The sequence below is a fragment of the Vombatus ursinus genome, unplaced genomic scaffold, assembly GCF_900497805.2.
Source record: "Vombatus ursinus unplaced genomic scaffold, bare-nosed wombat genome assembly UNPS02014830.1, whole genome shotgun sequence".
In the NCBI taxonomy this organism is placed as follows: domain Eukaryota; kingdom Metazoa; phylum Chordata; class Mammalia; order Diprotodontia; family Vombatidae; genus Vombatus; species Vombatus ursinus.
Window position 1 is genome coordinate 860,866 of NW_020954608.1, and position 16,814 is coordinate 877,679.

The 16,814-nt window shown below is 35.0% G+C and overlaps 1 protein-coding gene across 2 annotated transcripts in view; it reads right to left on the reverse strand.

Annotated features, from left to right (window-relative positions):
- The window catches only part of FOXP2 (forkhead box P2), a 694,083-nt gene that overhangs the window by 163,629 nt on the left and 513,640 nt on the right, over positions 1-16,814 (reverse strand). For both annotated transcript variants that reach the window (XM_027838641.1, XM_027838640.1), the window contains exon 4: positions 874-963. In XM_027838641.1, coding sequence (XP_027694442.1) covers positions 874-963 — 90 coding nt within the window. The remainder of the gene's footprint in view (positions 1-873; positions 964-16,814) is intronic.

A 16,814-nucleotide genomic window follows, 5' to 3' on the forward strand; every position in this document is an offset into this window, starting at 1 on the left:
ACTGATGAATATACTGAGGGGATCAAAGCATCATTCGAAAACAGTGATCTAAAGATGAGCTATAAACTAATTATATAAAGTTTTAGTTTTTTGTTATTAAAGTTAGCAGAAAATGTTAGAGATTTTTTTTTGGGGGGGGGGGTTATTGTTTTAAACTCACCAATCTTATAACGCTGAAAATCTCTTTTTCAACAATGTTTTATTTAACTACAGATCCTGCCTCCCGAAAAATTATTTGAAACTTGTACAACTGCTGTCAGGCAGTTTATTAAAAGTTTTATTTTAAAAAATCTATTTAAAATGTTGGCTACATCATATATGCAATGCCAAAGTATTTTTTAAAAACACTCCCCCAGGACAAACACACCAAAGAGGGACTACAGAGTAGAATTTTTTTCTAGCTGGAGTAGCAGCAAAAGCTTCTTGGCAAACTTGAGCAGTTGTGTTGGCAGCTTTGGAGTTTTTCTGCATTTGTCACTTAGATACAACCCTGAAGAGCTGTCTAAGACTGCTTTGTTTTCTTCAACACCATTTTACTGTGACTTTGCTTTCACAGAAGAATTTTCACATTTTAACCTATTTGTGAATAAAGTCCCATGTAAATCTCTCAAGAGAGTTTTATTCAAAGATCCTTTATGGCTATTGAGTCCAAATGTGTTTCCTGCATAAATTTTTGTAGTGAGTGACCTTGTAAACTTCTGCCATCTCCCCTAATATAAAATTATTTCCTTCTCTTGTAAAGAGATAGCAGTTCTAGTTTTGAATTCAAAATGTTCTATGTATACATACATAGTAGTTTTCCTCTGTATAAAATTACATATATACATCTCTTCTTTATGAATTCGGCCCAAAGGACAGGAATGCTTTACTAACCTGCAGTGGTCTCTGTTTATCGCTGCCCTTAGGAGATTTCAACCCACTTGTTTGCTGCTGTAAGAGAAGTTGTCTTGCTGCCTGCAGTGCCTAAAAGTAAAAAAGAAAAGTGTCTAAATATTTTGTTTAAAGATAAGTTGACCATTGTTTTTCCCCCTAACATTAAAAGACATCAACAGAACAAAACTTTACCACCTTTTAAATTTTTTTCTTTTAAAATATATAAAAAAACCCTCCTCACATATTAAAATTTTGGATGTACGTGTAATCCTGCAGGAAAAAAAGTTAATTTGTTTAAAGTGCTTGAAGAGAAAAAATCATAAATTGCATCAATAGACTCATTTCCACAAGGAACTTGTCTTTTGAGTGTTCAACTAAAATGCCCACTCCCTTGTAAATTATCATTCAATTTGCATTTTCATATTACAATTTTGAAGCAAAAGCAGTAGACTTCAAGTGTTACCGGAAGCTGTAATTAAATTTGACAAATCAACATCAGATTATCTTGAAAGTGAATTAATAAGGATTTTCACCGAAGATTAAAAACACTTTTTTGTACTTACAATTCAAGGGGAAACCTCTCCTTTGACAAAATAAAGTGCAGTTTTAATGCCAAATAAAATTGAGTGGTTTCATTTGCATTCTTAGCAAAATCAGAGAACAAAGAAATTACCACTCAACCAATCAGGATTGTTTCTGTGTATGACAGTATACCAATCAAAACAGAAGATGTTTTCATTTATTTTTATGTTTTCATTCCAACTCAGCAAAATAAAACTTAGCATGAGAAAATAATGTAAGCATTTCCTTTATTAGAAAAAAAGAAGCAGTTTAAGTGAATTTCCTCTATAAAGTTCTTATAGTAAAATAAGTGCTAAAAGAGAGAGATGCTGAGATTTGGGGGAAAAAAGGGTAAATAAAACGAACTAATTTTAAGAGAGTTTATGACAAATCTACTTCAGTAGTTCATTTCCCCCAAATAACTGAGCTCTGTAAATAAAGGATATGTGATTTTCAAATTTTAAAAAAAACAAAACAAAAACAAATCATTGTACTACTTAAAAAAAATCACAGTTCCATGAACATACAATGAGATCCTATGAGTTTTTCAGCACAGAGGAAATAGCATTAGATCGATATTCTCCTATGATAATAAAAATTCTCAACTGATAAAGAAAACTACAATTTTGATTAGAATCAATGATCTGGTTTTTAAGATAGTTTCTAGTATCCATGACAACAGTTGCTTTGACAAGATGTGCATATGGCATTACACTGCCAGCTGGTGTGAACAATGTTTGAACTACTACATTGAGATGCTGAGCAAACAGAAAAAGTTGCCACGTCTTAACCCTCAGGGAAGGCAGTCATCCCCTGATCAATTATGAAAAGACAGAGAGAGGACTGCTGCAGTCTGGCTCCAAGCAAGTTTTCTGAGAAGGCAGGCAGACACGGAAAACCAAAGTAAACAAACTGAATGCACTAGCACCATCTCCCAACAACATTGATTTGTCTGGTACAAGTTTGCAAAACAATACTTTTAACATTTGGAGAATTTCCCACAACAATCCTCTTATTGTTTTATCATACTCTCAAGTAATTATAAGTCAACTCTGTTGTTACTAAGGCCATTAAATTCAAGTTAACTCAGAACATACATTATCATAAGTCAGAAGATGAGATCCTAAACCAATATGAATCTTTAAATATTCTCAAAATAGCTTCTGATCTCCAAAATCAAACTTCATCGTAGTGAGGATCAAACATTTAGAGTTTGGAAAAAATATCCTAGTTATCATTCTCCATAATGTATCCCTCTCTTTTTAATCACAGTTTATATAAATGTCATTTGTATTATCATTGTAATGTCTTTTAAAAAGTGAAAAGATAATGAGGTCAGAGGTCTAGAACTGGAAAGTACCTTAGAATCAAAGCATCAGAGAAGGATAGAACCTTAGAACTCATCTAGTACAATTCCTTCATTATATAGATGGGAAAATGGAGGCCCAGAGAGTAACATTAAATGCCTTCTCCACAGTCATAAAGATAGTGAGGTAGCAGGGCCAACACTCAAACTCAGGTCTTGGGACTCCTTTGTTACTGTGTTTGCTTCTAAATCATATTAACTAGATTGATTGATTCTGGGATTGGATTTGTATTTTCTCATTGCATTGACCGGTTTATTTTTGGTATGGTATGAGATAAGACCTTTGTCTGTATTTAATTCTGTAGGCATTGTGATCCTTGAAGGTTTCCAATGGAAACACCTTAATTTCTGTAGGAAAATTCCTATAGTATTAAAGTTTGGCCCAATTTTAAAAACAACGAGCATCTTAAATGAATGAAAGAAAAAGTATTAAGGGCTTACTGTGTGATAAAGTTATAATCCACCCATCAAATAAATTTCTTCTTACAACTGAAGATACCGGATATTTTTTTTAGCAGACACATTGTCAATTGGAATACAAATTTTATAAAGATTTGAGAAGTATGCATATTTGAATGTAAAAAATAGTTATTGAATACTTTAATTTTCTCTACCTTTTAAATAGTTCAGCTGTTCTTAAATTCAGATCTGAATTATAGCACAGCTCTAGATTCAGCTGATTGCTATTATCACTGAACTTTTAGGACATCACTAAAAGAATGATAGAACATTAGATTTAGAAAGTATCTTTAAAATCTCCTGATCCAGTATTTCTTTATGGATGAGAAAACTGCAGTCCCCACAAGATAAATACCTTGCCTGTGATCAGACCAATAGTTAGAAAATCTAGAAAGTCTTGACCTTAAAGTATGTACTTGAACATAGGCCTCTGTATTGCCAACCCAGTTCACTTTTTTCCTACTGCTTCATTGTCTCGTTAGAAGTCAATACAATTAGAACTGAAAAAAAAATGGTCTGTGTAATAACTATAGTATTAGTTAGAAAAGGTGAGTAAGCAGAACATTTCAATGCTGAAACCCATAACCTGGTTCCCATTTACCAGTAGAAGGAAGCATATATTCTTGCTATTACAAAGAAATCACAAAAAAATCAAGCAGCACAAATCCTTATGTGATGTAAACTAGCTAAAAAATAAAAGCCTATTTATTCTAAAATGTCTTGACTTCTGTATGTAGGCACAGGTATCTTTGAAAAGAAAGAAGCTCATCCATTAATGTAAACTCTCATGAAAAATAAATACTTGCCTCTTTTAACATTCTTTTTGTGGCAATGGAGATTGCTACAATAAACATTAGTGATGTACAGAGGATAATTCTGCAAGATCAGAAGACAAGTAAAACTACTAAGGAGAAACCACTAAAAATGCGTTTTCCAACAGCACACTTGCATCATGTGACACTTATTTGCCAAAATTCTGGTTAACATTTTAGAACTCTCTTAGTAAACAACTATTGATATATTTTTATCTTCTAGGCAATTTATTACTGGTACTATTATATCTTTAATATTATGATGGCAAACCATTACCATCAATGATATGTAATATAAATTGTTAGATGATTAATTCAGTAAAATATTAATCTTGGAAGACACTTGTCTATGTCAATTTTGTAGCAGAGAAAAACAAACTCCAAGAACCATTCACAAACTTCTCTGTGCCAATTGGATGATCCTGTGGCCTAAGGAAAATATAACTAAAACAAAAACCAAGAGTGTTTACAGATTTTCCTATTCAAAATGATTGAGTTTAATTTAAATGAACAAGAGCAAGAGAGAGGTTCCTAAGCCATCCAAGCCCTATCCAATATCCAACAACACATTTGTTTTGAATTAAAGGGGCACTTTCCTTAATGAAGTTATCTAATTTTAGTAAAACTGAAGAAAAATTTAAAATAGGAATAACAAATATAAGCAATAGAATGGGGTTAAGCTTAAATTATTTTGATAGAATGAATGAAAACATGTTTATAAATTATACCTATAAAATTGCTGGGGAGGGGTAAAAAACATCATATCCACAGTCAAAAGTATATTGCTATATATTTATTAGAAATGTTTTTCCTTACCATTATTATGTGATTTTAGCCTTGCTTGACTGTAAGAAGAACAAAGTTAAAATGTTTCACTCACTATAAACCGAATTCAGAGACCAATATATACGTTTTATAACCCTATGAGAGGCAACGTGGAACTGTGGGGAAAGCCCAGGCTCTAGAATCAGATAACCTGAGTTCAAAACCTGCTTCTGATGACAGCAACCTGAGTGATCATCTCACTCAACTTCTCTGAGTCTCAGTTTCCTCATTTGTAAAAAGAGAAGGACTGGACTTAGATTACTTCAGAGTTTCTTTCTAGCTCTAGAAATATGGTTATCATGCCCAAGTCACTAATAAAGTTTCACTAAACACTTATTACCCTGTAACTGTAAACATGTTTGCTAATAGGCAGAGAGAGAACCTTTATCCACATTATGAGTGTTTTAAAATAGCATAACATCTTCCATTTTAAAAAATAAAATGTAGCGTGCAACTAATATATACAAATCATTTCCTTATTTTTCAAAGTAAATATATGTTTTTGGGGAAAAACAGATGTCACTCATATCTTTTCCCATAAAAATAGGAATGTTTAACCTATCAGCCTGTTGCATTTGAGACGTTAAAATGAAAAATGACATCTACGCCCATTAATATCTTCAATGTATAAACAGCACAGCGTGACACATTCTTGAGAGCTGAAGGCTACAAAATCTCTCTGGAACATAAATAACAAAGCACTCAGAAGCATATTTGATGTTGATATTCATCTCTGAGAAAAACACTGCTGCCTAGGCTTCTTATGAAAATAGATGCAGCCCAAATGGATCTCCTGTAATTGGTTTCAGATAGCGAGGTCAGAAGAAATATGATACAAGAAACTATTATGTGGAACAGGCAAAACGAGAGTGTTTACACAGGCGCTCCCCAGTTGTACTGACAAGGGGTGTATACTTTGCAGATAACCAGGACCAAAAAAAAAAAATGCCAGAAGGACTCCAGATTCTTTCTCCTCACACTCACGTATTGTAAAATGTAACATTTTACTTTGAATACTGAACAGAAAAACAAGTTTTCAAACAGAATTTCATATATTATGATTAGCTATACAAGTGTGAATGATAAAAAATGAATTTCTTACAAAGAACATGCATTCCTATTCAGTTCGGATTTTCTTCGCATTAATTTACTACTAAACAAAAAGTAACAATAAAAACTGATAAGTGTAATATAAAGTCTCATGGTGCTATTTAATAGAAGAAAATCAATCACTTAATTGTTGTAACTTGTTTTTGAATAGCAATCTGTTGGAATGAAGTGATACATCTATAGTTACAGACCTTTCATTTGATCATGACCAACACATAATTAGGCTAGTCTTGTAAAAAAGAGTAGTGAATTGCTATAAAATATCTTTATAAAATTATTAATCTTTTGTTTCATATCACTAATTCCCTTGGTTTAAAAAATATGTTGCACAGGGCAGCTAGGTGGCGCAGAGGATAGAACTCTGGCCTTGGAGTCAGAAGGACCCGAGTTCAAATCTAGTCTCAGACACATGTCACTTACTGTGTGACCCTGGGCAAGTCACTTAACCCTGATTGCCTCACCAAAAAAAAAAAAAAAAAAAAGTTGCACACAACTACATATCTCATATCTAAAAGTAAAACATTAATTTCATATAGCATCATCGAAATAAGTGGTTATTCCATTGGATTTCTATTGCATTATGAGACAGTAGAATGAGGCTACCACAGAAGAAATAATATAAACTATGGTTGAGGATGATGTCATTTTTTTTTTTTTGGTAGATCTCCTCTAACACTGCCACCACTTTAATGCAGACCCTCATTACCTCATGCTTGGACTACTGCAATAGCTTAATGGTTCCTCAAGTTGCTTCCCACTCCAATCCAACCTCCATTTATCTACCAAACTGATCTTCCTAAAGCATGAATGAAATACTCTCCCTCCTCAACTCTGTCCACTGACTTCCCTAGCTTCCTTTAAGTCCCAACTAAAATTTCATCTTTGACTGGAAACCTTTCCCCATCTCTCACAACACTACTGCCTTCCCTGTTAATTATTTCATATTTCTCCTGTAAATAGCTTAATGTGTGTGTTTGCATGTTGTTTACCCTATTAAATTGGGAGCTCGTTGAGAGCAGGGTCTGTCTTTTGCTTCTTTTTATAACCCCAGCACTTAGTACAGTGCCTGACATATATTAGATTCTTAGTGAAGTTTACTCATTAACTGAACAAAAATCTTACTTCCTTTGTTTTTAATTCACAATTTTGTTTTGACATATTAATTACTTCTCAAGAAACAAAAATCTCATTGTACTTTTCCATAAATCGTTAAGCAAAACTAAGATAACATTTGTGATCAATACTGCATACATCTTTTTATTCTTATACTTGACCATTTCTTAACAGAAAAGAAGTATACTTTAAAATAGTCGTTTGGACCAACAGTTGGCCATTATTTTTAAACAATGTCTTTTTGTGTTGTCTTTTTTTTTAATATTATTTCCATCATTGAGAATATGGCTGTCCTGTATAAATTTTTTTTCTTTTTTCTTTTCTTTTCCTTTTTTTTTTTTTTGGTTAGGCAATAGGGTTAAGTGACTTACTCCCTGGTCACACAGCTAGTAAGTGTTATGTGTCTGAGGCCGGATTTGATCTCAGGTCCTCCTGAATCCAGGGCTAGTGCTCTATCCACTGCACCACTTTGTATCAGTTTTATACAAATCCTCCCATGTTTCTCTGGAGTCTTTTTATTTACTATTTTTTTATGGAACAACAATATTCTATCATACTCACATACCACAATACAGTTAGTCATTCAATAATTGTTGAGCATCTAATTTGTTTATAGCCTACAAGTAATACATATATAAATATTTTGGTACATATGAGACACTATAGTTTTTAGTGATTAGTCTTAGTTCTGCCTTCTTGGACCAAACATAATCAAATAATAACGTAACAAGCTTACAGTTATTTGGAGACACCTATCAAGTCCATCCTCAGTCTTTTCTTATCCTGGCTAAATATTCCTGGTTCCCTTAATCAATAAATCAATATTGGCATGGAATAGTTTTGAGTCCCCTCATTATCCTGTTCCCTTTTTTCTGACCTGAGTGTTCCAACTTTCTAATGTTCCTTTTAAAATGTTTCATTCAGAATTGGACACAGCGTTCCATGTGGCCCAACCAGGACAATGAAAAGTAGGGATTTTATTTTCCTTATGGTAGTCACTATTGACAGCAGTACAGAAGGAGATGTTGAAGAGGCAAGAGAGAAGGTATTTGCTGGAACAAGTTAATGAAGGAATCATAAAGATATGGGATGGAGAATAGAGGTGGAAATGTTACCCATGGGAAACTGAAAAGGATACTTCATAATTTGAAACAGGAGGGAAGAGGAAAAGGAGGGGAAGTTGGGGAACTCTTACTGGATGATTTAGTCTAAGTAAAATGAGAGATATAATCTACTCAGAACAAAGAGGGACAGTGCTGGTGTTGTGGGTTTGGAGACAGTGAATGAATTTTAAAAGAGCTACTATGAGGAATTCTGTATCAAGTGAACTACAGATTAGCATGAAGATTTCTGATCAGCAATGAAGACCCAACTGAACTTAGAATGAGTATGCCATAAAGCATAGTTCTGTGCCTTTTTCCAGCAATGCTCACAGTAGTCTAGGAATGAAAACTGGGGGAAAAAAAGGACGGAGGTTGAAAAGTTGCATAAAATGAAAGGTAAAAATAGGGATTTTTTTTTTGCATACAAATAGCTTCTAGTAAATTTTAATAAATTAATGTCAGAGCATAGTGAAATGGATAAATATCTTCTTTTTATCTTTTGATCATAGGCTCAGATACTAATAGCTGGAGGGGACCTTTAAGGTCATTAGGAACAACACCTTCATTTCATAGATAAGAAAATGGAGGTTCAGTCAACTGACTTGCCCAGGTTCATACAGCTATTAGTGACAAGTGCCTGAGGTAGGATTGAAGTCCAGGTCTTACAGACTCAAGGCTCAGTATTTTAGCCACTCCAGCATGCTACTTCTTTTTCACATAATATTTAAAGTGAGTTTCATGGCATCCTGATACACACTGATATTACATGTCTACTTTTGGAAAACTGACTTTTAACCTCAGCCGTAAGCTTCCTCCATCTTCACTTACTGAGAAGGAAAAGTACTACTTCACCTTTTTCACTCCAACACCTGACCTGCTCCCTCACTCCCAACCCTAACAAGGAATAATCTCTAAGGATTGTGATATCCTAGGCAGGAAGCTGAAGGGCTTAGCAGAGGTGGGTTATGGTGGCAGTGTTTCCATCATTACTTAAAGAATTTAACAGTCAAAACTTTAATAAAGAACAAAAAAAGAATATTAGAAATGAAGAGATAGATAAAAGACAGTAATAGAGAATGAGATTTGAATTTCTGGAGCATAGTTCAACATAAAAGATTTTTGGACATGTAAGGATGTGTTCCATCTCAAGATGAAGGAAAAATGTCCTGGTCTAATGGCATGCTCATCTGAGTATGAGGGCTAAGAAAGAAAGACCAGAAAGCCGACTAACACAGAAGGTATTCAGGAGAAAATAACTATGAAGAATGATATTCATGACCTCAAAAGTCTGTGCAACATCATGCAAAAGGTAGTAATTTAAACTTGGGATGTTTATTCATGGAAGCAAATACAACATTATGGGTAAAACTGAGATTCTGTGGAATGGAGCTCACGACTGAAATGCTACAATATAAAGACATTTACCTTCCTCAAAAATAATACAATTGGCAAGATCATTCATCACTGTGTTTCAAGAAGGCACACACTGGTATGAAGATCTATGAACCTGAGCAAAGTAATGAGCATGATGAAGAATATTTGGATAGGAAAAAGGGACAAAATGCAGTGATATTTTAGCAGGAACATACTATAGATCATATAGCCAAATGATGGAAAAGGTTATGATGAAGGACTTTTAATTATTTAATCCTCTGCTGTAGGCTATTTTCTAACAGAAGAAAGACATATGATAAACTCTTGACATAATAACTTAAAATTTTAACCTTTAGAAGGCAGAGGAAGTAACAAGAGAAGTTATTATAATGGACCTAAATTTTGATCAAAAGGAGGAACTTATGGGGGAAGCGAAAATCGTGGCAAGTTCAGATAAAGTGACCATATCATCTCAAAAACTGTAACAGTCAAGAAAGAGAACACTGAAGTTAGTCTGACATATATCCTAGATTGTAGCAAAAGTGATTTCAGAAAGTTCAGAGAAAACAAATATGATTTTTTTTTTGGCTGGAGACTCAAAAAAGCAAGACAGATCCAAAAGGGATAGGAAAAACAAAATTCTAATCACAAATGAACTAGATGCAGCTATAATGGGAACTTTAATGAGTTCAGGTCTAAAAAGAAATTAAAACAATTTGGGAAGACATACATAAGTAGGGATTAATTTCTGTAAGTGGCATCAGGCACATTTCTAAGAAACATCAGAAAGGCAAAAGCCCATGACCTAATGATTTTGAAAAACCTGTCAAGTGCCACAGGCAGAATATAGTCAAATTTCAGTAAAGCATTTGAGAAAGGTTTTCACAAGACAAAGTAACATAACTGAAGGATCTTAGAAGTGGACTGAATAAATGAATGTCAACATGGAGGGAAGTCTCTAGTGGCATGCTGTAGGGGGTTATCATCTGCCATTTTTTGTTCTAAATAGAATTATTTGCAACACTTAGTTGGCAAGATAATCAAATCTTTTTATTGGATTGTACGAGAATAGAAGTGATAACTGTTACAATACAGAATTGGACCCTAAACAGTTGGGAAGTTGTGTAGTATGGTACAGTATGGTATGAACTGTCAATCTAGAGACCTGGCTTTAAGTCTCAGTTCTCCCAGCTAATATCTGCGTGACTTTGAGAAAGCCATTTCATCTCTGGGCCTCAGGGTTCTCATCTTTAAAGTAAACTAGGATTAGACTACATAATCTTTAATGTTTCTTCCAGTTCAGACATTCTGTGCTCCTGATATCTTAGAAAATGTGGGTCAAATCTAATCGGGATTTAATGGGGATAAATGTAAAGTCATTCAATGAGGTTCAAAAAAAATCAACTATAAATGAAAGGAATGGTAGAAGCAAGGCTCAAATGTAGCACTGTGTATGAAAACAACCTCAGGGTTTTAGTGAATTGCAAACACAATGAGTCAACGGTATGGCATATCAATCAAAAAAGCTAATTAAATCTTAGTTTGTATCATATAAATACATCATCCAGAACAAGTAATTCATTGGTTCTACTACCTACTCCATGCTAGTCAGACCATACTCAGCTCAGGGCACCACGTTTTAGGAAGGACACTGACAACTTGTAGCCTCAGTCCGAAAGAAGGTGACTGGGATGATGAAGGGACCCCGATCCATGCTACATGAGCAATGCTGAAGGATCAGGCTCTGGAGCCTGGAGAAGAGAGAACTTAAATTGGGAACATGATCTCTATATTCCAATATTTGAAGCATTCTTATTTTGGTTATGAATTAGATTTATTCTTTTTGACTATGGTAAGCAGAACTATAAACATCAAGTGGGAGTTATAGGGACACAAAATTCTGTCTAACCTAAGAAAGAATATTTTGATGATGGTAATTGTCAATAAATAAAAAGAGGCTGCCTCCTAGTAGATGGTGTTCAACCATTTACCAGGGAAATACTGTGGAAGGACTTTCTATTTTAGGTGAGAGGTCTGGTATAAACAATGTCACTTCAGATTTTGAGAGTTTATGATTCTATGATGAGGACAGCCATCTTGTTATGTTAGTGGTTTTCAGGAACAAGGATACATTCTGCATCAATGATTTCACTGGCATAAGGAGCTCTCTGGGAAGGAAACTCCCTTTTCTATCACTGCAGGTTAGCCTCTTGCCAACAACTTATAGTCTTATGATATTGCCTAGATCAGTGGTATCAAACTCAAACAGAAATGGGGGGAGGGGCATTAAAACCATACATAATGATCCCTAGTAAGCACAGCCATATTGACTTAGAAAACCACAAATTAACATTATCTATGTTTTATTTTTTTTAGTTTGTTAAATATTTTCTAATTACATTTTAGTCAGTTGGGCCAGATTCAGAAGTCTTGCCTTTGACACTTTTGGCCTTAAGCACTAAGAGGTTAACTGACTTGTGAGGGACACATAACACTCTTCTTCTCCCTCTCCTTCTACCCCTGTGTGTGGGGGGTGGGGGGGGTGAGGTGAGATGGGGGTGGGGCTTGAACCAGGTCTTCTTGGTTCTGTGGCTGGCTCTCTCTACATTATACCAAACTACCTCTCCTTTAAGTGATATTTCCCTCAAACTATAAAGCATTTTTAGGGATTATATCTTTTATGGGCTTAACCTGCTTCCTTTCAAATATGTATCAGTCTGTGTATAGAATGTCATAGAGTTCACCAGAAACAGTGTAGCCAGAGAATGTTCACAAGTGACACTGTCACCAAGTTACCTTGAATGTAAATGGACAGAAATTAATAGATTCAATAAGCAGAAAAGTACAATTCAGTTATAAGAACTGGCATGGTACATGTCAAGAGTGTGGTATTAGGAATGAGTAAGACCTGGGTTTTAGTTCTGACTCTGACACAATCTAATGTCTCAGGTGCCCAAACAATTTCTGAATAAGAATTTATTAAGTACCTAAGGACCTACTATGTCTCAGCTGGGGCAGCTAGGTGGTACAATGGACAGAGTGCTAGTCCTGGAGTCAGGAACACTTTTCTTCCTGAATTCAAATCTGGTCTCAGTCACTTACTACCTCTGTGACCCTGGGTTAAGTCACTTAATCCCATCTGCCTTAGTTTCCTCATCTGTAAAATGAGCTGGAGAAGGGTATGGCAAACCACTCCAGTGTCTTTGCCAATAAAACCTCAAATGGGTTCACAAAGAGTCAGAACTGAAAAGGACTCAACGACAACAAAAATGTCTTTTCCATGGTGCTAGGCACTGGGAAATGTAGACAAAAATGAAAAATCCCTGAAAGGAGCTTGTATTCTATTGAGGTAAACAACATATACACATATACATAAATATAAAATATATACGAAGTAGTTTGAGGACGAATGGAAGCTGGGGATTTTAAAGGGCAGAGGTGAGGAAGGAGTGTGTATTCGAGACATGGGAGAGAATACCTTTACAGACACCAAATAAGAAGGTGGATTCTCATATATGAATAAAAAGATGTGAATAAATACGAGTAATTTGAAATAAGTCTAGAAAGAAGACTGTAGTCAGATTGTAAAGGGCTTTAAGTGCCAAATTGAGGATTTTATATTTTATCCTAATGTCAGTAAGGAACCATTTGACCTTTCTGAGAGGGGAGGACATTAGGAGCCAGTTGACCTTTTTGAGTGAGGGGGACATTCCTATGTTTTAGGAATATTTTTTTTGTCAAGCCATGATGAGTCTCTTGGACTAGGACAGTGGCCATGTGAGTGGAGAGAGAGGGAAGAGATGCAATAAATATTAGGGAAGCAGAAGAGGTCTTGGAAACCGGTTAGAAAAAAGGAGTTTGGGGGAATGAAGAGAATATCTCTGGTGTTTGAAAGCTGGGTGATTGGGATGGTGAACTGGAATGGTAGCACCCTCAACAGAAATTCGGAAGTTATGAAGAGGAATGGAGTTGAGGGTAAAAGATCCTGAGCTCTGTTTGAATGGATTAGGTTTGAGATGCTTATGGGACATCCAGTTGGTGATGACCAACAGTTAATGCAGAACTGGAGCTCAGTAGAGAGAGACAAAAGAATGGATGAACAGATCTGAAAGTCATTCATACATAAATGATAAATAAGCCTTGGTTTCCTTATCTATAAAATATGGATAATATTTCCTTTGTATCATGCATGCAAAAGAGATTTGGAATTATAACATGGAAAATGTTAGATGTTACATTTATGCCAAATAAGACTTCTAAAATTTTGTGTAGTTACCCCATAAACATTAATATGACACTGAAAATTAGAAATCTGACTTCATCCCTTGGACTCTATTAACTCTGTCAAGTGGTTGTCTTCATACACTTTCTGGTTGATATACTAGGGCTATGACGATTCTTGAAGGTCTTTTGAAGACTGGATGTATTTTCCAACAACAGCTGCAAGATTTTTCTTCTATGTCTCCTACAACACTGCTGTGCAGCATAAGCTGAATGAGAACGGATGTACTAAAGAAGAATACTGTTTCACTTTATTAGTAAAGGTCTACATATCAAACAATTGCAATAGCAAACATATAGGGAGTATAACACTACCTTAGTCTTGTACAGATTAATGAAGGTATAATTTCAATACTCATTCACTCATTTATAATTCAACTATTTACTAATCAATCAATCAGCAACAAGTGTTTATTAAAGCACTTACTATGGGCCATATAATGTATCAAGCACTGGAGATAGAAAAAAATAGTGCAACAGTCTTTGTCTTCATGGAGCTTGCATTCTAATCCAAACGAGGAAACAGCATTTATACAGAAGTAAATAAACAATCTATACAAGATGAATACAAAGTCCTTCTAGGAGGGAATGTGCTCCAACAGGGAGAACGGATCAGGAAAGCTTTCATGGAAAAGATGGTACTTTAGCTAAGTTTTGAAGGAAACCAGAGATTCCAAAACACAGAGATGAAAGAGGAAGAGCATTCCAAGAGCTAAGATTGCCTCTGCAAAGGAACAGAGATGGGAGATGGGTGAAGAATAGCAATCAGGCAGCATAGCTAGACCAGAGAACACATGGAGAGAAGCAATTTGTAAAAAGACTACAAGGATAAGAAGGACAAAATTGTGCAGAGTTTTAAATGCCAATCAGGAGTTTATATTGGATCGTAAAGGTAATAGGGAGTCACTGGAGTTTATTGGTGTTGCATGGACAAAAAATGACTTTGGTAGCTATAAAGAGAATGACTTGGAGTGGGAGAGATGAGGCAAGGAGACTAAATAGGAAGCTACTACAAAAGGCAAAGTGAAAAGTAATAAATGAGAGAGGGATAGGTGTGAGATATGTTGTAGAGAAAGAAAGAAAGAAAGTAAAAGCCTATTCTAGGCTCTGTGGAAGATGCAAAGATTTTTTGAAGAGACAGTAAAGTTGACAATTTTATAGATCAAATAATAAGAAAAACTCAATAATTGTCTCTATCTCTGCTTATAAATACTAATAATTGTAATGCAAGAGTATAACTAAGTCAGGGAAATCATTACTATGAAGGTAAGTGGAAGATAACAGTAGCCACACACCTCTCACATTTATTCAGAAAAAGCCGGGTTGTGAATAGATAGAGAGTGAAGAGAGCAAAATCAATTAATAGGCACTTCATAAGTGCTTACCATGTGCCATAGAAAACATTTTATACAATGAAGCAAACAATTTATGACTACAATATATTCTTACAAAGGACCACTACTACCATGTGGAATCAGAAAGAAGAATGGAATGCTTGTGTGTCTAAATGAGGAAATAGTAGGTGGGCAGGGGCATGATGCTGCTGAGTCTTTTTGATTCCAATTTATGGTAGTCCTTTTGAGAAAGAGGTTTTAAATGACATGCTATATATGTTGATGTATGAACTATTTAGACAACCAAGTAGTATTTCATTTCCTTTAAATACTTTAGCAAGTATGGCATCATATTTGAGAGTTTTATCATTTATTATGCTTGCTTTGATACTGATTTCTCTGCTATTAAAAAAAAGGTAGGGGAGAAAAGAAGTAGATGAAATTAATTGTAAGGAAGGGAAAGTTTTACCACAAACTATTTCATTTATTCTAAAAACTAATTTATTTTCATATTCAATATGCAGGCTTAAAAACTGGTAAAAATACTTGGGAGTAGTCAAAGAAAAGCCTTCAGAAAATAAAAAACCTTCAACATCTCACATATGCAGAGGGGTAATTTCTCATCTGGAGAGGAATGATTTCTAAAACAAAACTTTATGAAACAAGACATTAAATATTTCAAGTTACATGGAATGTTGATGCTTTTTTTCTAAAACAGAGTTGAGGTATAGTTCAAATGAGATAAATCATCATAGAAAGTCAGCAACCCTACATTCTCAAAAGCTACATACCCACAGAGGGCAAGATCTGGCAGATTCTACCATACTGAGGAGGTTTCAAACGTGGTCCTGGTGAGAGACTCTCCCTTGCCACTTTAGGCCCCACTTAGATACTTATAGAGATGCACACCATCAGCAGGCAGGCCACTAAATGATAATTCCTGTGACTGTGGCAATCCATTAAATTAAGAAGAGTAAAAAATGGTCCTCAGTGCTGTGTGGTCTTTTTCCACTTCTGCATGAGTGATAAATAACGTCATGGCAGTGAAAAGGGGGCAGAAGATCCTAAGGATTAAGATTTTTAGATAATCTATAAGTCTTAATTTAATTATTACTACTTTAGATGTGAGATATTTTTCCAGTGACTAAAACGGTGGACAAATGACAAATTCAATAACATCAATATTGATGAGAGACTGTATTCTAATTAAAAAAAGAAAACACATCAGAAAACTTCAAGAAATGTCAGTTAAGTGGAAGGACTGCTCACAGGTTCTCCTTGGAGAGGAAAATAAAGGAAGAGGTGGAGTTTTCATCATTCACCCAAAGGCAAACATTAGCATCCTTTCATGGAACACTTGTCATCTCACTCTGCAGTGCTTGAAATCAGCATATTTTAAACACAAACACACACACACACACACACACACACCCCATGAAGATAATTGCAGTTTGTGAGCCAACATCTGTTCAAAAGAGAATGAAGATGTTGAAAAATCTGATGAATAATGTGACAAAATCCTCCCAGTCAAACAAACATATACCTCCATAGATCACAGATTCAGAACCAGGAAGGGCCCCAAAGGTCATCTAGTCTGACCTTA